The sequence below is a fragment of the Mustela nivalis genome (genome assembly GCF_964662115.1).
Source record: "Mustela nivalis genome assembly, chromosome: 8".
Taxonomy (NCBI): domain Eukaryota; kingdom Metazoa; phylum Chordata; class Mammalia; order Carnivora; family Mustelidae; genus Mustela; species Mustela nivalis.
Genome location: NC_139027.1, coordinates 24,016,908 through 24,039,929, shown reverse-complemented (window position 1 = coordinate 24,039,929; position 23,022 = coordinate 24,016,908). Strand labels below are relative to the sequence as shown.

At 48.2% G+C, this 23,022-nt stretch overlaps 1 protein-coding gene across 3 annotated transcripts in view; it reads left to right on the top strand.

Moving 5' to 3' along the window:
• CAPN13 (calpain 13) overlaps positions 1–21,063 on the top strand; it is an 80,566-nt gene extending 59,503 nt beyond the window's left edge. For 2 of the 3 annotated variants that reach the window (XM_082745260.1, XM_082745262.1), the window contains 9 exons: positions 146–202; positions 3,492–3,549; positions 3,642–3,700; positions 5,159–5,227; positions 6,837–6,912; positions 8,888–9,016; positions 9,976–10,031; positions 10,594–10,651; positions 20,579–21,063. In XM_082745260.1, the coding sequence (XP_082601386.1) occupies positions 146–202; positions 3,492–3,549; positions 3,642–3,700; positions 5,159–5,227; positions 6,837–6,912; positions 8,888–9,016; positions 9,976–10,031; positions 10,594–10,620 (531 nt within the window). In that variant the 3' untranslated portion in view covers positions 10,621–10,651; positions 20,579–21,063. Of the gene's footprint in view, positions 1–145; positions 203–3,491; positions 3,550–3,641; positions 3,701–5,158; positions 5,228–6,836; positions 6,913–8,887; positions 9,017–9,975; positions 10,032–10,593; positions 10,652–15,246; positions 16,348–20,578 lie in introns of those variants that run through there. The other variant, XM_082745261.1, reaches the window with a different exon arrangement.
• Positions 21,064–23,022: the final 1,959 nt, after the last annotated feature.

The window sequence follows — 23,022 nt, the reverse complement described above, 5'->3', positions numbered from 1 at the left end:
ATTCCCCTACAAGTTTTATCTGATTGCTGGAGGAAGCCTCTGTCTCACATCCAGGTGTGGGGAATGGCTCTCGTGCCTTCGTGGCCCTAGACAGATAGCTTCTTTGCCCACAAATTTGATATTGACTATTTTTCCTTTGATCCAGGAGAGTCTTCCGAAACATAGCTCCCAGGAAAGCATCTTCCACAAATACGCTCAACAGGTACAGTACCTAGCACGGGGACAAGGGATGGAGGGACCCCGGGCCCTTATCAGGATACAGAGAAGAAAAGTCACTTGGTGGTTCATTTTATCAGCCTCTCTCCCTGAATGTCTCCAGAACTGATCTGGCTTCCAAACGCTGGAGAGAAGTGGCACCGTAGCTGGGTGACATCGGGGCTGGAAAGCAGACCTTGGTGAGGGTGGGGCTCATGCCGGGGGTGGTGGTATTTTGAAATCTTTAAACAAGTAATTGTCAATACCCCCCGAAATCTTTCCTTCTGCTCTGCCACCTTCCTTGGCATCATTCCTCCCAGGAGCCGGCCAGCTCCAGAAAGCACCAACGGTGTTTTTCCTGCCAAGCCACCTATGTGCACAGAGGATTTTCTTAATGGTTTAATAAACCGTTATAAAGAACTCCTTGACGTGCCAGGATAAAAACAGCTGCCAAGGGCTCTGCACGATGGGCCTTTTGCCATTAATAGTCATGTTGGTTTGGGAAGAGCAAAGTGATAGATAGATGTGGCCATGTGTATGCTGCCAATCTTGTGCCAGGCAGAGGCCAAGGACAGGAAGGATGCCAGTCATTCAGAGGGCTAATGGGGTAACTAGGAGGCAGCTTAAAAGAGAATTATTCAGGAAGCCTGAGCCCAGAGGGAAAAACAAGGAGAAATGAAGAATGTGCCTGTCGTGAGGGGAATATGTTTCAAGGAACCGCTCAATATGGACCTCCTTGACATCAATATGGGGCCCAGGATTCAGGTCCACATCTGGGCTGATTCAGAAGACACTTCACTTGATGCAAGACAAGGTCTGCCCAGATGATCATCCCCAGTCTGGAGCTCCCAAAGCCGGGATGGCATCATATGCACTCCTTGTCCCCAATATCTGTCATTGTCCTTGGCCCGGAGAAGGTGCTCAGTCAGTCTGTGTTGAATTAAGACAGATTAGCTTCCCCAGAGCAGATGTCCAAACTAAGTTTACTGCCCAAGGCAATCAGCAGGACCTAATTAGGATACCTGAGACCAGGCTTCCTTCAGGGGCAGATGGCAAAGTCCTTGGCATGTTTCAGGCACCTGCACATCTGAAATAAATAATATAATTTGTCATATGACAAATGGTACAGATTCCCTCTAATCAGGGTTTTTCTGAACAACCACAAAATGTCTCCTCATAGAGGGCAACTGGTAGCCCAGATGGGGCCTTTGTAGGAATTAAAATAAAAGTCACAGGCAGCTTTGCGCCAAGGTGCACAGCTCAGAATTGGAATAGACTGGACCACACCCCCTTTTCACCCCCTGGCTGAGCACCCTTGAACAGGGCCCAGCTGGCATCATTCTGCACAATCTGTGAACTACCCTCAGAGGTTGTATCCTCAAAGGAAAGTTAAAAGCAAATGCTGGTGTATGCACCCACTCAGTCCTGTCTCCCGATCTCTTGTATCTGTTTAGCCTTAAGGGAATGTGATGAGGTGCTACCACTGCCATCAGTTACCTTCATCAGCCATGACAGTGGTGACGGTCCTATAACCCAGGGTCTGCCTGGGAGAAAGGAAGGACATGTTCAGCCTCTGAGCTGAGTCATGCCCGTCTATCCATTTTTCCAAATGGCAAACGTACCAAATACCTAGGACGTTCCCAATTCCATGCTAAGCTTTGGGAACACAAAGCGTCAGTCCTCAGGGATCTTATGTTGACGTGGTGGAGAGAGATGTGCAATTCTTTGGGTAGTTGCTTAAGGCAGTCTTCATCTCCATTCCTATCCTCATCTCCTGGACATTTTGGTCCAGGTCAGGGAGTGTCCTAGGATGGAGAGACATGCAGAAGGAAGGAGACATGGTCCATGTCCCAAAGCTACTTGTATTCTAGGAGGTGACTCCACATAAGTCAGAGTTCCTTGCCAGCTGCTCTGCAGGTTGGGTGCCATGATTCTTTTGAGGAAAAAACTCTGTCAATAGTGGACACACAATGCTGGCTTTCCTGACATAATCCAGCCAGTTAGAGGGATGACCTGAGGCCAATTTCAAACACTGGCCACATGTTCTTCTCAGGGACGTTCCAAGGGGTCTTCCCCAGAGGACAGGCTGAGGGACTGCTTTTGCTTTCAGTGAGGTGGTGAGGCCAAGCCTGGGGACAGTGTGTCTGTGGGTCTATGTGATGTGTGTTCTTGGAAGAACCCAACAAGACCCCTTCTTCCACCTGACCCAGCCCCGCTCTGCTAAGCCACCTGCTGAGGGACCTCACTCTGGCTCCTTCTCCCATGGGGAGCCCTCCCGGAGTGCGGATGGCACATCGCCCCTTCAGCTCTCACCAACCTGTGTGGGAGAAACGGCTGCGCGCCGCGCAGCTCGGCTTCTCTGTGGGATCATCGTGGAAGGCGCTTCCCCACCAGACTGCTCAGTGTCCCTAGGAGAAAACTGAATGGAGTTTACAACTTCAGAAGATCAGTCTGGGAAAAGTGTCTCTCCCCTCAGCCTCCATTGCTTCCCCTTTCTTTCTTTCTTCCTTCCTTCCTTCCTTCCTTCCTTCCTTCCTTCCTTTCTTTCTTTTTGAAGATTTTATTTATTTATTTGACAGAGATCACAAGGAGGCAGAGAGGCAGGTAGGCAGAGAGAAAGAGGAGGAAGCAGGCTCCTTATCGAGCAGAAAGCCTGATGCAGGGCTCGATCCCAGAACCCTAGGGTCATGACCTGAGCCGAAGGCAGAGGCTTTAACCCACTGAGTCACCCAGGCGCCCCTACTTCCTGTTTCTAATCCAAGGAGACCCTTGTCTTTCTCTTTGCCTCAGTGGCTAGGAAGGCTCATGAGAAGTAATGTTCTCAGAGCAGCTCCTTTGCACCAAGATTCCTGGCACTTTCATCTCCTCCACGCATGCACGTACGCACATGCCCGTGCTCACACTCACACACGGAGGAGTCCTATTTTCTCTCCATCCCTTTCTGGAAGCAAATGGGAAAACACGCCTGTGGGGCTGAGTGGATTCCTTCAAAACCCTTGTCCTGAGGTGTTCCCAAGTGCCAGGTGTGGTGGGGGGGAGGCAACTGCTGCTTTCAGTCCAATAACGAAGGAAGAGAGAAAGGTGAGGCGACCCACAGGTGGTGTCGAATGTCAGGCGCAATGAGCACTGCAGACATTCATGACCCAGAGCAACTGGGAAAGGCTTCATGGCAGGCTTGATGGGCACAGGGTGGGAACTGAGGGTTTGGAAGTCTGAGCGCTTCTCTAGCGTAAGGCAGTGTGCCGCTCGCCTCCTGGGCACTGAGGGGGCTCGTCTTCCTCTCTCGTTTGGATCAGGAACTGAACCTGGATGCCGTCCAGCTTCAGAACCTTCTCAACCAGGAGCTCCTGACAGGTAAGGTCAGACCCCACCAGCCCACTGTCCCACTGCTGAACCAGTCCAGTGTCACCCCCGCCCCCAACATGTCCATCCTTCCTGTTCCCCAGGAACTCCAGGGCACACGTTCTCTCTGGATGAGTGCCGGAGCATCGTGGCTTTGATGGACGTATCCTTTGCTGGGCCCCCTCCCCTGTTCTGGCAGCTCTAAGGGTCCCTCTGCTCTTTGGGCTGCCCTGGGGGGTCTCATTAGGACGTTAGGAATGCTTTCACTTTGCAGTGTTTTCTTTTCTTCAGTTCTAAGGGCTTGGCTGGCAGAAGAGCCTGGGTTCCTGCCGATTCTATGCTAACTCACTTAGCACTTATCAAGCATCGTGGCATGCCAAGACTAGATCCATCACACGGGGAGAGAGAGAGGAGTTTGGAGAGCCTAGGCAGCCTGTTTAGTAATCCCACAGCCTGCCTGAAGTTGTGCCTGGTTGTGAAGAGTTTACAGCCCCCCAATCTGTGTTCTAACCTCATTCCGCAGGGCCTCCCGGCAGCACCAGTGGGGCCGATTTCCTCCCACCCCTCCCCTTACCCTGGGGGAGTCTTCCTAAAAATCCCTTGTTCAATGAGCCCCAATTCAATAAAGAGAACAACCCCCAGAACTTGGAGAAAACACCTTGGTCTATACAGTACCCCGTTAGCACTGCCATGCCACGGCTACAGTCACAGCTGTCCGTGGGCATCAACAGCTGGCTGGGGATCAAACCCAGGGCTCCCGACTCCGGTCCCGATGACCACCTCCCAGGAGCCATTTGTCCCCTGGCCGCCGCTGAGAGCCTGGCTCCCAGCTGCACCCTGGGACCTTCCCCTCAGTGGACCTACTTGGCCTCCCTGGAGTGAGATGGATCCCGGCTCCTTCACTCTTAACAAGACCCGATCGGGAATGAGGGGCCCCGTTGTTAAACAAGAGCCCTTCTTGCTGAAATCCTAAATCAAGCCCTGTGTCTGCTGGCCCTGGTCTGGAGTCCCTGGAGGCACTGTCTGTCCCCCACAAATGAAGCAGAAGGGCCCTGCGGTCCTGCACAGCCCAGGGCAGCTCACCCCGGGGGGACATGGTATCTGCCAGAGCCCTGCAAAGCAGACAGGTCTGCTCTGCTCTCCCTCTGCCCACCCACTGCTCCCCTCCAGCAACTTAGAGAGAGATGCTTTTCCTGGCATTAGCTCTGTATAAACCCATCCCCTTGCTATGGGGTGACCAGGGCTGGCTCTAACGGGTTCCCTCCACTCATCTGCACCCTCGTGCTGCTTCGGGGGCTGCAGGGACCCCTGTATGCTCCTCCGCATTCCCCCCTGCCTGGGGCCCCCTCCAGCCAGTGCAGGCTGTGTTCCGGGGTCTCTCTTCCCTTGGTGCACGTGATGCTGGCTCCTTTTCTCAGGGCTTCTTTCTCCTTCCAATTTTTCCATTTTCCTCTGCAAAATGAAGCTAAGCCGGGCCCCTGCAGACAAAGAGAGGGCCCGCTGGGGTGGCTGACCTGATGGCGCTACTAGCCGATGGCGGGACTTCTCCAGGCGCGGTAGGCGGGTCCTGCTCACTGCTGTGCACTGGCGATGTGCACATCCGCTCTTAACTCCCCGCCAGCTGAAGGTGAACGGGCGGCTTGAGCAAGACGAGTTTGCAAGGCTGTGGGACCGGCTCGTCCACTGCCAGGTACCAGCATGTTCTCTTTGTGTCCCGTTCAGCAAGTATCTACGCGGTGCCCGACCTGCAAAGTGTTGGGGGGTGCGAAAGAAGAGCTACCCAGCCCTGCCCTCAGGAGGCTTCGCATTTTGTTCGGGGACACTGCACGCCCCACTAGAAGATAGGAGGCAATACCTGAGCTAGTGGCAGGGTGAAGGGTGCTCTAGGAGGTGGAAGGAGAGAGGGTCACCATGGGTGGCAGCTAAGACCGCCGGCCAGAATTCCCTCCCCTAGTTCCCCGCTCCCAGCTCCCCGTCCCTGAGACATTCCCCTAGTGCACCTGTTCGTCTCATTCCCTTCCTGTCCACTGGCCAGACTCAACAAGATCACACATGTGGCCTGTGGCCTCAGTGTGGCTTCCCTATTGTTCTCAGGACAAGGTCTAAGCTCATCAGAGCTGTCCCTGGAGTTGGGACCCTGCCTTGGGGTCCAGGAGGCACCCTTGGACTCCTCCCACTCACTCCTTCCGCCCCAGCAGGGAGGCTCAGAGTCCAGCCAGGACGGACCCCCTTGACTGTCCAGCCTCAGGAATCTCTTCATGGGGAGGCTCACCTGCCCCCAGGCCCGGTTACATCCCCCTGAACCCACAATAATAAGGTGTTCTTGTGGGACATTTCAGGAATTATCCCCTAGTCCCTGACTTGGGGGACTCACAGGGCACTGTAATGGCTGATATGTCCCCCATCCCCCATTAGACTGCAGAGCAGGGACACCCTCATGTTCCTCTGTTTCCCCCAGTGCCTTACTTTGTGCCTTGTACACAGCAGGCACTCAAAAATGCCCAGGGAATGACCAAACTAATGAATTACTAATGAGTGAGTGATTCCCAATTGAGGTCTTTCTATATACTCACCAAAAGCCAAATAAGGCCAGAAAACATTTTTGGGCTGCTATTTCACAGTAATCGCTGCCTCCACACGCCTGGGTCGCACTCCTGCTGGGGGTATTTTGCCTTGAAACAGCTCCTGTGGGGCTGCTGAGCAGAGACCTAGACAGGGAGCCCGAGTGCAGTCGTGGAGCAGCTGCACGCTTCCTCCCCACAAGTCACCTGCCCGAGATTCTGTCTCGCCCCGAAAGGGCAGGGCTGATCAGGGCTCAGGTGAGAAACGGGGAGAGGTCAGAAAGTCCAGGGTGCACGAAGTCACTTGCCCATGGTTGCACAGCTGATAGTCAATGCTTATTTAAAACCACTGTTTTGGTTGCAAATTCTGTGCTTTTAACCACCACCGTATGTAAAGTCTTGAGAGAGCTCTACACCTCCCAGACGCAGCAAGCGGCCACGCGTCAGGAGGCCAGTCTGGGGGATGGGGAAGGGCAGAAAGGGAGTTGGGAGAGAGGCCCACAGCCCCACAGCTCCACAGCTCCACAGCGGGCAGCCAGTGTGGTCGGCTTTACCAGGCAGTGCCCACTGCTGCCTTCCCTGGTCCTTAGAGGAGCTGCTTTGAGCTGGGTCCCCCCAAAGTTTATTGAAATGGTCTCCGGGGATGAGAAAGGAATTTCCAGGATCTCTCCTCAGGACGTCTGCTTTAAGGTGGGTGAGAGCACTCATTTGGACTTCTTACTTCCTTTCTTGAGTCAGAGAGTTTTCCAGAACATCCAGAATCACTCCGGAGTTTTCCTGAGTTTGGATCTGTGGAAGGCTGTAAGGGATGCAGGTAAAGCAGGGGCCCCCTCGGAGCTATCATGACTGGGGCCGTGGTGATGGCGGGCTGTGTGTGGGAGAGAGAGCACACCCCTTGCATGCCGTATGCAAGGCTGCTGCAGCGGGGCTGAGGGTCAGGAGAGAACAGAGCTCCTGTGCACCGCCCCCACCCCCGGCTTACACCAGCCTTTACGGGCCTCCAGGCTCACAACTCAACCCTTGTCCTCCCCAACCGGAGTTCTCGTGTGCCGGTCAATTTTCCCAATTGCCTTTTGTCTCCAAACAGCCCTAACTGTGCTAAAATGACCCCCACATAATTGATGACTCCACATAATTGACCCCTCCCAGAGCTCGAGCTCAAGGCCTTCGAGACTCTTCCATCTCAACCTCTGAGCTGTCGGGGTTAAAGCCCTATGAGCAGGTGGATACACTGTCCTCCCAGAGGTTGGAGCTAAGTGAAATCTGTCCGCTTCAAGAAGGCCAGAGCTTTCAGTCTGAGCTTTCAATCCTCAGATGATGACAAGGATACAGCATAGGCTGCCTAAGAGCTTCAAGGTTCAGGGAGAACTTGCACTCCTGTCTTCTCACTTGATCGTCTCCACTGCCCTGTGATTAGGAGTCGTGATCTGCCCTGTCTCAGTGGGGGAAATGGATCACAAGAAGTTTAAGTCAGAAAATTGCTGCCTTCCTTGAGAAAAGGCAAGCTCAGATTCCCCCAGGTAAATGCTGAAAGGAGAGACTCCACAGCTCTCCCTCCCGCGGGGCCTGAGCCTGGAGAGCAGGGAGAAACATCTCCCTGCCTTAGCACCTGTGCTCCCCTTCATTCTTCCTGCCCAAGAGCAGTGGTTCTCAAACTTGAGTGAGCACCGGAACCCCCTGGAAGCTTGTTCAAGCACAGCTTGTGAAAATACCTCATCCCTCATCCAAAACTTCTGATCCAGGAGGGCTTGGGTAGGGCTCAAAAATCTGTAGTTCTAAGAGGTTTCTACATGAGGCCGAAGCTCTTTGTCTGGGGACCACGCTTGGAGAATGCCTGGATAGCTACAGAAAAAAATGAAATTTTATAAGAGACCACACTGATGACTCCAGAATAAGAAAAGGCAGACAGATAGAAATGGCTGGGATCCAACTAAAACGTCTTCAGGGACCAAGCAGATAACTGAATGGGGCAGTGGAGGTACCGTAAGAAAAGAGGGTAATTTCTGCATATGGCGAGCTGGGGAGCGCAAGGTCTAATGGCGTTCGAATTCCTATTTTATTAATGCTGGAGAACAGGCTGCCAGGCTCACCCCATTGATGGATGGTTTGGCTTGCAAGGTTCTCCTGTCCCCTGAAAGCTTATAGGCACGGCCGTTTGCCAGTTTGCTGCTGTCTGCTATGGGGTTGGTGCCTCCCAGAGCTCATAATTAGACACACCCAAAAAGAGCAAGGTGCCTGTGTCTCGCCCACCTGTGGCCACCTTCTGACTATGGTCTACTCCCGGAGGACCAGCCTCTTTCCTGCTCTGCCAACTTAGGATGGAAGCTCACACTTCCAGGGACCGCACTTGCTCACACTAAGAGTGCTCACACCTGAGACCCACTGGCAGTCATGGGGTTGGGGAACAATGTGGTTTCACAAGGTCACCGAGCGAGAGAGAGGCCTGATGGAGGCGGGGCTGGGAGCAAACGCCTGCTGTCCTGGAAGCTGCCTGTTCACATGGGAATTATCCGATGATGGTGAAGGCCAAAGTGTTTTCAAGTGTCTTGAGTCTCTGGAGTTGGTATCTGGCCAAACTCCAGAACAATGTCACCGGGGCCCAGCAGCCATGAGGGGGGCAACTGGAGAATTAGTAAAAACATGAACTGAAGTGAACTAGCCTCTGAGCCAGACAGAATAGGGAACAGTGGTAGAAGGCCACCACCCCGAGTGGCTTCTTAGACTTTGCATGTGAGAGGACAGGACCTGCTCCAGCCTCCTGCTGCTCACTAACCCACCCGGCGGTCCAGGCTTCCTTGCAGGGATCTCCGTCAGCAACGAGCTGCTGGACCTCATGACCCTCCGGTACGGTGACAGCAGCGGCAGGGTCAGCTTCCCTAGCCTGGTCTGCCTCCTGTTGCGACTTGAAGCCATGGCAAGTAAGTGTCACCTGGGCGACATCCTGGAGACCATCATAGCGACCAAAAAATATTTTAGAGGATCAGGAATGCACCCCTGCCCCAGGCCTAGGCCAGGCCTCAGTAACAGAGTGGGCTGGAGTCTTGCATGAGGACCCCTTGCTCCATGACGCAGAGCCATGTGTCCCTTCTGTACTCCTTCTGTCCAGGACAGTCCCCTATCCCAGGCTCTCTTTTCTTCGCCACCCTATTTAGTGCCTATTTCAGGAGCGAGGTTCATTTAACTCACTGCGTCCCCTCTCCATGTTGTTTATAGCTTAAACCTATACTATAGTCTTGCAATGAATGCGGTCTCTGCTGAAGCCAATTCATGCACAAGTGATAGATGGGGGCGGGGCAGGGGCACTTCCCCAAAGCTCCAGAAATTCTACCATGTAGGTCAGATATTTGGACACTTCTTAGCAGCCACCCCGCCCTTTATTTTTCAAGAAAATCCTATGTGAAACCTCAAGCCATAATATAGCTCAAGAGTTGTGTTTGGGGTAGAAGTGGCATCTGGCCTCATCCTAATCTTTAGCCTATCGCTGGCATGGCGCACCACTGTAAATCCCACAGCTCTGAGCCAGGCAGTTAGGGAAGACTGAGAGACCAGAGCCCTGGGAGCAGAAGAGAGACGGGTGAGGCATAAACCTCCAGAGAATTCTCTGTTGGACAAGGGAGGTTCTCCAGAGGGTGCCCGTAGAATACTTTATAGGACAGGCCCACACATCCCCTCAGCCATGTGTGGAAGGGTGAAGAGTGCAAGGGCACGAGAAGAGGGAAAGGCGTGTGTGGGCCGGAGCGGTCACAGAGAGCTGTTCCTCAGGGGCGGAGCTGGCTGGGAAGAGACAAGGAGGGAGAGAGAGAAAGTGCTTTACAGAGAGTCGCCATATTTGCCTTTATCTCCCTTGACCTATCCTGATTCCTCTCCTCCTCTTTAGAGACTTTCCAGAACCTCTCCAAGGATGGGAAAGGACTGTACCTGACAGAAATGGAGGTGAGGTGCCTTCCCTTCCCAGACACGGGGCACAGTCCCAGGCCACCTCTCCTCTCCTGATTCCAGGGGGCATTTTTCTCCCTGAGGATATTGGCTGGTCTGTCAAAGGCCAGCCAAGCTGCCGGCCCCGCTGCCTCCAATTACTGCCTTTATATATTACGGGCTGCCAAGGCTGCTTTAGGATCTTGGCAGACAGATTTTATTTTTTTCCAATAGCTTAATAAAGCAGAGGATTATGTGGGCGTCATAAATCCAAGAGGGAACTGAGGAGCACCTGCTGAGCTCACTGTGCATTAAACTTACTCCCCGTGAGCTTTAGAGAGAGCCTCCTGGCCTAGCCAGCTGGTCGACCTCAGCTATCCCTCTCACTGCCTAGCTCCTCAGGGAGTAGCAAAAGATAGGTTGCGATGGGGGCTTGGGACCCCCTGCTGGGTTGGAATTAGCTGGAAAGTTTTGATGAGACTAGACTGAGGTCTTTCAAGGAAGGGGGTACCATTTGCCCTGCTCTGTATTAAGCAAACAAGTTTTAAGCTATGTCATAATGATGATGTTTATTTCTCAGTGGATGAACCTGGTCATGTACAACTGAAGCGAGGAGTAGAGAAGACCCCAGAGTCCAGGTAAGACATGGCAGCTCTAGAATCGTTTCCTTCTAGCACAACTCCTTGTCTCCTCTAGGAACTGCACACAAGACTCTTGCCTTGAGAGGGGCCTGCCTAGAGATTACAGAGCCCTCATCTGTGCGAGCCAAGGCTCAACTGCTCAGGGCCCCTGAATTTCAAGGCCAATGGTGCAGGCTTCATCCAAACCATGGATGGAATGACCAGGGGACACTGATGAAAGAGTGTGGCCCGAAAGTCATGAGTGAGGGATTTAGAACTCTTATTTATTAATTCATTTATTTTTTAAATTAAACTATGATTGACATTTAATAATGTATTCATTTTAGGTGTACAATATAATGATCGGATAGATGTATATATTATGGAGTGATTACCACAAAAGGCTTAGGAAACATCCATCACACACAGTTACACATTTTTTCCCTTGGTGATGAGAACTTTTGTAATTTACTCTCTCAGTAACTTTCAAATACATATACAATAACGTATTGTTAACTATAGCCATAGTGCGGTCTATTCTATCCCCAGGACTTAATTATCTTATAACTGGAAGTTTGTACCTTTGGACCATCTTCCCTGCTTTGGCCCACCATCCCTCCCTCTACTCCCGACAACCATCAGTCTGTTCTCTGTATCTCTGAGTTTTGTTTTGTTTTTAGATTCCACATAGAAGTAAGATCATACAGTATTTTTCTTTCTCTGATTTACTTCACTTTACTTAATGCCCTCAGGGGCCCTCCATGTTGTCACAAATGGCAAGGATGTCCTTTTCTATGGCTTAGTAATATTCCTTCATATATAAAATATGTTTTCATTATCCATCCGTTTACTGATGGACATGTAGGTTCTTTCCTTGTCTTGGCTGTTGTAAGTAATGAACATGGGACGCACATATCTTTTTGAGTCAGTGCTTTTGTTTCTTTCAATAAATACCCAGAAGTAGTTTCTGGATCATATGGTAGTTCTACTGTTAATATTTTGAGGAAACTCTGTATTACTTTCCAGAGTGGCTGCACCAGTTTACATTCCCACCAACAGTGCACAAAGGGTCCCTTTTCTTCACCTCCTCACCAACACATGCTATCTCTTGTCTTTTCTAAAATGGCCATTCTAACAGGTGTGAGGTGGTATCTCATGGTGGCTTGGATTTGTACTTCCCTGATGACTAATGATGTTCCACACCTTTTCATATACCACATAATGGTTCCCACGTGAGCCATTTGTATGCATTCTTCGGAAAAAATGCCTATCAGTCTTAGTTGATTATTTTTCTTTTGTCACTTCTGCTTTAGGTGTCAAATCCAAAAATCATTGCCACGATCCATGCCAAGCCAAGATCCCTGTCAAGGAGCTTACCCCTAAAGTTTTCTTCTAAGAGTTTTATGGTTTCAGGTCTTACATTCAAGTCTTGAATCCTTTTGTAGTTGATTTTTGTATATGGTGTAAAAGAGCAGGCCAATTTCATTCTCGAATTTTTTATTTGAATTTCCAAAGAGGAAAGGCAATCACTCATCACAGGAAAGGCTAATGTGTGGAACAACAGAAATTACCAGAGCCTGGGGAGAGGAGAGCTGGGTCCAGCCTCGGCTCTACCATTGCCTCACTTTGCAGCTGTGCACACATCTGTAGCCGTCAGCATCTGTAAATCTAGCGCGTGTGCTGAAAAGTTAATGCCCGTGTCGCATTTGTTCTACATGTTTACGTTCAGGGAATAGACCTGCGAGATACATAGCCCATACCCCATGCTACTGTAGCAGAAGCCCCAACAGTCTGCTGGAATCTTCCAGGACTGGGGTGCTCGATATTTTGTGCTCCTCATGGTTGGACATTTCTGGGTGTTAGGTATTATTTTATCAAGAGGCAACAATCTACTTCCCTCAAACTTTCCACCCATGCATCCAGCTCTACTCTGGACCACTACAGAAAAAAGACTGGACAAGCCAGATCTTCACATCCTTGCAGATAGCTCTGCTGCCTCACCGAGGCCTCTCTTTTTACTTATTCCTGGTGATTCTCATCTGAAACCTACTGGTGACCATGTTTCTATGCCAATGTCCCTTTGAAATACATAGTTCTTTTAGACAGCTGTCCTGTGATCAACATATTTGGGTACCCTATAATTTTTATAAACAGCATTTCTTTAATCTCCCAACTCTGTACCTTGAAATCAAGAGAAAAATCTCTCCATAAAGAAATATTTTAGCGGGGCGCCTGGGTGGCTCAGTGGTTTAAGCCTCTGCCTTCAGCTCAGGTCATGATCTCAGGGTTCTGGGATCGAGCCCCACATCGGGCTCTCTGCTTGGCGGGGAGCCTGCTTCCCCCTCTCTCTCTGCCTGCCTCTCTGCCTCCTTGTGATCTCTCTCTGTCTATCAAATAAATAAATAAAAATCTTTTAAAAAAAGGAAAAGAAATATTTTAACATAACTATTTCCTTGATGCTTCTTAATGAACACAAGTTAACATAGCTTGCAGAGATCAAAGTTATTTAGACTTACCTGTATTGTCATGAATTCCCCTTTCATTTCTTTCTAAAATTGGGGCATGTGAATATTTCCCATTTTCAGTCTGCCTAATTCCTATTCTAATCTGCATGATTTCTAATGTCAGGAATGATTCTTCAGTTGTATCTTCGAGCTAATTTAAGATGCAGGACCTAAAGTTTGAACTTTTGAAATAACTGGACTTTTTCTCATTATCCTTCATCCTACACAGGGCCCCAAGTCCCTCTTAACCAATCTTTCTGTACTTCCTGTTCTGAACATTATGTAAGAAGAAAGTATAATATAAGATGTATGGTTATGTGTGCTTCAGCCTCTTTCATTAATGTCTATCATCATCCGTAAGAGTGTTCCCTTGTCTTCCTCATTAATCATGGTCCTCTGACATCATACTCTTAAAGTAGATCTAGCCACTCTTGGCAGATGGGTTGCTGTGCAGAACTGGAGGCAGGAGGGTGAAGAAGTTCTGCCTCCAAATCTACAAACTCTCTTTCATCTATAACCATCTCCCACCTTCCTCCTGTTATGTTAGAGGGCATATGTCTCTGAGGATGTTCTGGGTCTCATTACCTCCTCCCTTCACAAGGACCCAATAGAATGAATTCTCTCCTCTGTGTTCTGAATATTAAATCAATCTCTCTCTCTCTCTCTCTCTCTCTCTCTCTCTCATTCCTGGAGTCATTCACTTCCCACTGAAACATGCTTATCTCTTAAATTTCTCCCATCACCTATTCCCTTCCAGCCACAACGCCATCTCCTCCCTTTACAGCCAAACTTCATAAAAGAGCTCATTGTCTCCACATCCTCACCTCCCACGTTCCCTTCAAACTACTTCAATTTAGATTTTTCAGACACCGTCTCTCTCCCTGACTTTGCACTGGCTCCCTATCTGATTTTCCTATATCCACCTACTTCGCTCGAGTCAATTTCCTGCAGTCTAAGCACACTTTTTAAAATTCATATCCAGGGGCGCCTGGGTGACTCAGTGGGTTAAAGCCTCTGCCTTTGGCTCAGGTCATGATCCCAGAGTCCTGGGATCGAGCCCCACATCGGGCTCTCTGCTCAGTGGGGAGCCTGCTTCCTCCTCTCTCTCTGCCTGCCTCTCTGCCTACTTGTGATCTCTGTCAAATAAATAAAATAAAATAAAATAAAATTCACATCCAATCATTGCCCTCCCCAGGTTAAAACCCTTCAATGTCTTCCTGTTGCTATTTGGGAAAAGTCTAAAGTCAAGAATGTGGCATGTACCATCTGCCCACTTACCTAACCATACCTCGTATCTCTCCTCCTTCCTGTGCTCTATTCCCACCACACCAGCATTTCCTTTATTCCCTCCAATGTTTCATTCTTTCCCAAACCTTGGGTCCTTTGCCTCTACTGTCTGCTCAGTCCTGGGTTTAGTTACATAAGTCCTGATCCTTTGTGTCTTCACCTCATTGGGTTCTCATATTATTTACTCACTGTCACACTGGCCAGATCATAACATTCAGAATTCTTTATTGTTATTGTTGCCCACTCCTTATATTTTCTTAAGGTCTTATGAAATGTAATTCACCCATCATAATGAGTTACCCATTTGATATACAGAGTTCAGTGGTTTTCAGTATAGTCACACAGCCATGCAACCATCACCACATTATATTTTATTTTAGATTTTTGTCACCACACAAAGAAACCCATGCCCAATAGTAGTCACTTCCTATGTTAGCCCCATCCCTCTAGTCCTGGGAAGCCACTAATTGGCTTTCTGAATCCATAAATCAGCCGATTCCGGACAGGTAACGTAATTGGACTCATGCAATATTCAGTCTTTTGTAATCAGTTTCTTTCATCTATGGTAGTACGTATCAAGACTTCATTTCATTTTAATGCCAAATGACATTTCATTTTGTAAATATACCATCTTTTATTCATCTGTTCATCCATTGATGGACACTCATTTAGGTTATTTCTGCTTTCCACCTTTTGGGGATAGTTCTGCAATGAATGTTTGTATACAGGCTTTTGCATGGTTGTGTGTTTTCATTTCACTTGTGTGTATACCTAAGAGTAGAACTGCTGGGTCATTTGGTAACTCTATGTTAACATTTTCAGGGACTATTTTCCAGAGCCACTGCATCATTTTGCATTTCCACCAGCAATGAATGAGAGTTCTGACTTGTCCATATCCTTGTCAACACTTACTATTGTCTGACATTTTTATTAGAGCCATCCTAGAGAGTGTGAAGTGATACCTCATTATGGTTTGGTTTGCAGTTCCCTGCTCATGATGGCGAACATCTTTTTAGTGCTTACTGGCCATTTGTATATCTTCTTTGGAGAAATGTCTATTCTGGTTCTTTGTTCATTTTTAAATTGGTTTATTTAACTTTTTAAATTTTTAAATTGGTTCGTTTAACTTTTTTGTTACTTACTTGTAGGAGTTCTTTACATATTTGTAAATATATATGTGTGTGTATATGTATATATATAATATTCATTGTAGTTATAAGTCCCTTTTCACCTATGTGATTTGCAAACATTTTCTTCCATTCTACAAGTTGTCTGTTAAGTTTCTTGCTTATATCATTTATAGAACACAAATTTTTAATTTTGTTGAAGCCCAATTTACCTATTATTTCTTGTGTCACTTATACTTTTAGTGTTATATACAAGAAATCATTGCCTCATCCGAGATCATGAATAATCCTCTTGTGGTTTTCTCCTAAGAGTTTTATACTTTAGCTTTTCCACTAAGGTCTACGATCCTTTCTGAGGGAATTTTTGTATGTGGTGTGATATAGAAGTCCAGCTTCATTCTTTTGAAAATATATATCCAGTTATCCCAGCACCACTTGTTGAAAAGACTACTCTTTGCCCCATTTTATTGTCTTACCACCCTTTTTAAAAGTCTGTTTAGCATGATGTAAGGATTTATTTCTGAATTTTCCATTCTGTTCCAGTGATCTATATGTCTGTCCTTGTTTGAGTACCACACTGTGCTGATTAATATAGTTTTGTAGTAAGTCTTGAAATCAGAAAGTATGAGTCTTCCAGCGTGGTCTTCTTTTGCAAGACTGCTTTGGGGTGGCTCAGTGGGTGACTTTGGCTCAGGTCATGATCTCAGGGTCCTGGGATCGAGCCCCACATCAGGCTCTCTGCTCAGCAGGGAGCCCGCTTCCCCCTCTCTCTCTGCCTGCCTCTCCACCTACTTGTGAATCTATCTCTCTCTCTCTCTCTCTGCCAAATAAATAAATAAATAAATCTTAAAAAAGAAAAGACTGCTTTGGTAATTCTGGGTTCCTTGCATTTACACATGAATTTTAGGACAGGCTGACAAATTCTGCAGTGGAAAAAAGGGGTAGCTGGGATTTTGATAGAAATTACATAAATCTGTAGATCATTTGGGGAATGTTGCCAACTTCACAATCTAAAGCTTTTTGATCCATGAACATGAGGTTTCTCTCCATTGTTTTAGATCTTCTTTAATTTCTTTAAGCAATGTTTTATTGTTTTCAGTGTAGGAGTCCTGTACTTTCTTTGTTAAATTTATTCCTACGTATCATATTTTTTATGTTACTATAAATAATTTTATTTTTAGATTTTTCATTGCTAATGTATAGAAAGAAAACTGATTTTCATACATTGATCTCACACTCTGCCACCATGCTGAACTCATTCATTATTAGTTCTAATGGTCTTTGGGAGGCTCCTTAGGATTTTATAACTACAAAGTCATGTCATCTGTGGAACTGCAAGTAGTTTTATTTCTTCCATTCCAATCTGGATGCCTTTTTTATTTTTCTTACCTCCTTTTCTTGGCTAGAAGTTCTAGGACAATGCCAACTAAAGGTGAAGGAAGCAGATATCCCTGTCTGCTTGGTGTTCCCGACCTTGGGAGAAAACGGTCTTTTACTAATAAGTATGACGTTAGCTGTGGGATTTTCATAGATATTATTTGTCAAGCTGAGGAAGTTCCCCTCTATTTGTAGTTTGCTGATTCAACACACTTTTAATTACCTGCTTGATGTCTAAATTCCCTGCTGGACTGTAAGCTTAGGTATGTCTTTGGTTGCTATCTCCTTAGCATGTAGCAAAAAGCCTGGCATAAAGGAACCACTCAATAACAGTTTTCCAAATGACTGAGAGAAATTGCCCTTCCTGGTTCGTGTCTTCCTTTTTTTTGTTCTCGTCCTAATTTTTATAAATGTTGTCTTCAACCCAGTTCTTCCTGCTATCGACTGTGTATGCAGTTTCTTGCCCATCAGGATTACTGGAAAGCAGATAATTAACATTATCTTGTTAAAATCTCTAATACATCATGACCTATATTTTTTTTTATAAAAGGCTTATTGTTTGACCTGTTGATCCTCTCACCCTTTTGAAATCTGCTTTCTTGAGTCCAGGGCACACTTCTCTTTCCTTTCTTTTTTTTTTTTCTAAGATTTTATTTATTTATTTGAGAGAGCAAGAATAAGAAAGTGAGAGAAAGAGAGCAAGCAGGGGTGGGAGGTGGAGGGAGAGGGAGAAGCAGACTTGTGACTGAGCAGGGGAGCCCAATGCAGGGCTTGATCCCAGGACCCTGGGATCACGACCTGAGCTGAAGGCAGATGGTTGACCAACTGGCGCTACCCAGGCATCCCCCAGGGCACGTTTCAATGCCCCCCCAACATTCCCTTATTTTGCTACTACAAAGTCAAAGCTACATTCTTCTAGGATTTCCACCACTTCCACATTAGCAAAGAGACTCTCACTATTGGCCAATATCCAACCCAGAGGAAAATTCCCTCTCCTTGTTCATCTGGCCCTCTGGGCAATGAAGCTGTCACTGGAACAAGTGAAGGCCTTGTCAGAAGAGCTAAGTGAGCTTCTCCCCAGAGTTTGGTGTTGCTAAAGCCCCCTCATCAGTTGGCTTGGATCCACCAGGCAAGCTGGCATGTACTCCCATTGGGAGAACACTTCTGTTCCTCTCTCTCTCATCTTCAACCCATCTGTTCTGCTCTCACTTAGTGAAGTAGGATATAGAAGTACGCAACCAGAGAACTCTTCTTCCTCCCCTCCCATTGTACCTATTCATTTTGAAGGAAGCATGCACCCCCATTGTCGTATTGCTGGCCATGTTTATATTAAAATTGTTTTAAATATCAAGGTCATACTTCAAAAAATGCTAATGCTCAATGAATTGGTATATTGTGCTTAGAGAATTAAGGCTATGTTGATCTTAATCGATTTCAAGTCTAGAGGGGTTTTTCCTTTTTTTTTTTTAAGACTTTATTTATTTATTTATTTATTTGACAGAGATCCCAAGTAGGCAGAGAGGCAGGCAGAGAGAGGGGAGGAAGCAGGCTCCCCACTGAGCAGAGAGCCCGATGTGGGACTCGATCCCAGGACCCTGGGATCCTGGCCTGAGCCGAAAGCAGAGGCTTAACCCACTGAGCCACCCAGGTGCCCCAAGTCTAGAGGTTTAATGTACTGCAAGTCACACTCTGCTGAGAGTTTTTCTAGCTAATGTCATCTACATTCACGTTGATCTACTGTCAGGTGTGGTAATAAAGTGTCTTATTCTAACAAAGTTATTATTTATAACAATTTGGCACTAATACGGACGGGAACTATCTTGAGGAATGGGCCACGTTCTCCCACTCTGCATGAAGGTGACGAATGAGTAGCAGTGATCCTGATCTTTCTGATCTACCGACAACAGTTTTCTCCTATCCAAGTAAATTATCTCTCCCATCCTGCAGACCAGAGACATCCTTTTTGAGATTTAGGAGTCTGGGTTTGCCTCTAGAGAGGTGAAACTTCCTACCTGCTTTGGCCAACATACAGGTGGTAATTACTGTAGAACCCAGGGTGTCCAGCCTTCCAGATCTGGCTTTGGAAGAGAATGGTATCCAGCTAGAAAAAGTGACTTCAGTACCCCAAGGGCATAAACCAAGAAGGAGGAAGAGTTGATATCCAGGAAACAAGATCCAGCCCTGGACCCTTTCTTTACTAGCTAGGGAAGTCCCGTAGAAAGAGAAAGGAAGACCAATGGGGCCAGGAAGAGAGGTCTTTGGGGAAAATGGAACCAGTAGTTTATCTGATTGCTTCATTATGGGTAAAATGTGCTCAGAAGGATTTTTAAAATTTTTCTGGAGAGTTTTGGAAGAATTATTAGGATAATGACATAGACTAAGCAGATTTTTTGTAAGATTTTATTTATTTGACAGAGAGAGAGAGAGAAATCACAAGTAGGCAGAGAGAGAGGAGGAAGCAGACTCCCTGCTGAGCAGAGAGTCCGATGCAGGGCTTGATCCCAGGACCCTGAGATCATGACCTGAGCCAAAGTCAGAGGCTTAACCCACTGAGCCATCGCACCCCATAAGCAGATTTTTTTAATGAGATAATTATTAACATCTGGAAGAACAAAGATTTATAGAAGAAAAAAGGACAAGTGATCCTAGAGTATTTTTTCACTCAGCAGTGAACAGTACATATGTAATTATAATAAAATAAGAATTGAATATTGATTTAACCAAAAGATGTGACAGAAATATATTGGAGAAAGGAGGGGAGAAGTGTAGGTATGGAATGGGTTAGGAGCACACCAGCCCAACCTTCCAGTATAAGTAGTCAGGCCTTTGACATTGACAAGTCTGGGGAGAAACCTGCAGGCCTATCCTTGGAAATACGGAGGAACGTATCAAAGAAAAGAGTCTGGAGAGCAGAATTTAGGGAATGAATGGGACAGGTGACTGCTGTTTTTTCTTCCTGTCTTGTTATACTATTGGAGTTTAAAATTATATATAGGAGGCTGGACTTTTATGAAAATAAATAAGCAAAACTAGTAAATAGACTGAGACAGGCATTTAAGACTCAAGAAAAGAGAAGGGGATAAAGAAGAAGGATCAAGTCTTTCTCACGTGGCTGGGAAAGTTAGGTGATTATGGTTGTGGAAAAACATGTCCATACAAGAACATCGCTTTAGTCCAAGAGATGTGCACTTGAGAAAAGCCATTCTTCGATAGGAATCCACAGCCAGCAGACCAGCCCTCTGCTGGAACAGAAGCTAAAGCTGTTGTCATTCCAGCTTCTCCTGGGCTCAGTCCTTCCAGCCTGCTCAGGGGCTCAGAAGAAGATCTCCCAAACTTACGCACCACTCTGCCACAGGCACTCAGGTGCCCAGGGGGCTGCCGTCTTGAACTAGGGGCGGAGTAAGTGCATAGATGCCTCCAAGGAATTTTGGAGAAGGAGATGGAGACATTCCTGTCCACTGGGTGGCCTTGGGTATGTTGGAACAGGTCCACCTTCACCAGCACGGGGTCCCTATGCTCCATCTGTTATCTGCTGGTCCCAGACAGCATCTATGGGAACAGGTCCAGACCTCTGTGGTCACTCCAAGAAGGGAAAAGGCTCTTTACTCTCCCCTGGCCTTCTGCATTTGAACATCTGTGCCTTTCTCTAGGACCAGCTCCCAGCGATCACTAAGAATCTGGCTCTCCTTGCCACGGGTGGTGAACTCCCATGCGTGTGAAACATTGAAACCTGCCCTGCCTGAAACATAGTCAAGGCTGTCTTCAAGGAACCTGGGCCTGGTCCTCAGCTGAGTCAGGCTGTAGTCAGCCCGAAGTCTCAGAGCAGGTCCTCTGACCACTTCAGGACACCAGCCTGGGATGCCCTGGAAGATGAAGCAGGAGATGTTCCACGGTGGGAAAGAAGGGGAGCAGCTTCCTCATGACCCCCTCCCTCCAGTCCAATTCATTTCTAGGAAAAGCCAGAATGAGGCAGTCTGCCCACCCACAGGGTGCTGGGGGTGATCGGGGAGCCGTCTGCTGGGTGTCACAAAATAATCCCACTTCTCCCTGTCTGTATCCTGATTGTTTCACAGCCAAATGGCAAAAAAAAAAAAAAAAAACACACACACAGTTCCCATAAAGGTCTTGGACTCTGTGACAAGTAGGATCATAATTCTGAATTTAAAAAAAAAAAAAAAAGAAGAAGAAGTTTGGGGAAGGAGAAATCCAGCCAGCAAGGCAGGTATCCCCCTCCCTCTTTATCCATAAAGGTCTCTCCAGAAGAGCATGGCCCCCTCCAGGGTAGAAGAGTTCCCAGAGAGTGCCCAAGCCAGACCTCCACTCAGGAGACTCTGGGTTTGAGAATGCATTCCCGAACTGTTCCCCAGTGGGGGGATCCTTACAAATATATGTGTGTCAGGGGGACAGGAGGGCGGAGACTTTCTGAGCAGACCCAATCAGAAGGCGGACAGAATTGGGGAGGGGTATGCCATTGCAGACTCCTGTGCTCAGGGTCGAGGTCAACATTTGGAAAGTGGACACATCCTGGCACAAAGAACAGAGGCAGCTCACTAACCTGTGTCCCAGGGGACTGCTGCAAAGGGTTTATGATCAGTTCAGCGACTCCAGCAGGGACCACATACATGGCAAAGCGTGGGTCGGGTCATTTGGCCTCTGGGCCCTCTGCTTAGTGACCCAGGATGGCCAGCCACGGTGCTCAGCATGGACTTAGGAGGCAGACAAAGCTAATGCCTGAGGACTCGAGTCCTGGGCAGTCAGCCTGGTCCCTCATGTAAGATTTTCTGTGTGCAAAACCCTGGTGCCAACAGATAAACACAGACTCTGTTAAAAAAAAAAAAAAAAAGTGGGGTGGGGGGAACTGGTTCCCAAAGGAACGAATGAGCCCCCTCTGGCAGGATTTCACCGGGACATCCAGGTGGAAAACCCAACAGACCTGCGTGCTTTGCTGCCCCAACTGTGAATCACCCTGGACTTCTTACGGAAGGAAACTGCAGATGGAGGCTTGGCGGCCAGCAGCCCAGGGGCGGCCATGACCCCTCAGCCCCAGGCACCGCCAGAGTGGTGTCCCCAGGACGCAGAGCCGTTTCCTCCCTCACGGGGTTCGGCTCAAGAACCAGTCCTTAATTTTCTCTTTAAACTAACAGGATAGAAGGGGAGAATTTACTCAGTTGATTAATTAGAAAGCTGACTCTCGTGGCCACACCAGGGCTGAAGGGCTTGCATGGCCCTGGGGGTCTGGCTTCTCTGCACAGAGCTGGGGGGGGGGGTTGTCCCCATCTCCCCAGTAGAGGGGAAGGGTCTGGATCCTTAGCCCTGGTGCAGAGCCGACCAGTTAGCTTGTCCCCAGGCTGCACCTTCTCAGGTCTCCCCACATCCTACAACCAAGGTCAAGAAAGTCCCCCCACAAAAGAGGGGTGAAGACATTCTGGAAATGTGGCAATGGGCACAGAGCTCAGCTGGTACCAGACAGAGGGAAGGGGAAGGGTGGGAGCCATCATGGAGTCAGTGGGGTAGCCTCCGACTCCCAGGGCCTGCACAGCTGCAGCCACTCCTCGGGGGACACAGGGTGGCCAGGCTGTCCTCGCCATTTCATAACTGAGACCCTCGAAGCCCCAAGAAGAGGTAGCTGCCCCATTACAGGTAGCAGATGCTAGACTTGAACACTCATCCCTGCACTTCGTGGCTGGGGGGCCTGGGCTGCAGGAGAGCACAGGCCTGCTCCTTGGCACTGGGGCTTAGCCGGGTGAGGGGGGAAGCTCTGACACAGGGTGCATACACACGTGCATACACACACACACACACACGTGGGGGCGATGTCAGTCTTGCTTCCATCTAGAGCAGAAATGGGCCCTTTGCCGACTTGCTTCTTGCCACCTCCAGGCCCCAGGGGGACAGAGGCAGGATTTACGGTGGGAACTCACAGGGGACTCGTCAGGCCCGTGCTCTCCCTCCTCGCCGCCTGCTCCCTCCCCGTTGCTCCCTCAAGGGCCCTGAGCTCCTCTGATAGAATCCTTGGAGAAGCTCACATAGAGGCAGCTCAGTTCAGTGGGGAGTTCTTGACCTTGAATGGTCAACTCACCTATGTTCGATATTA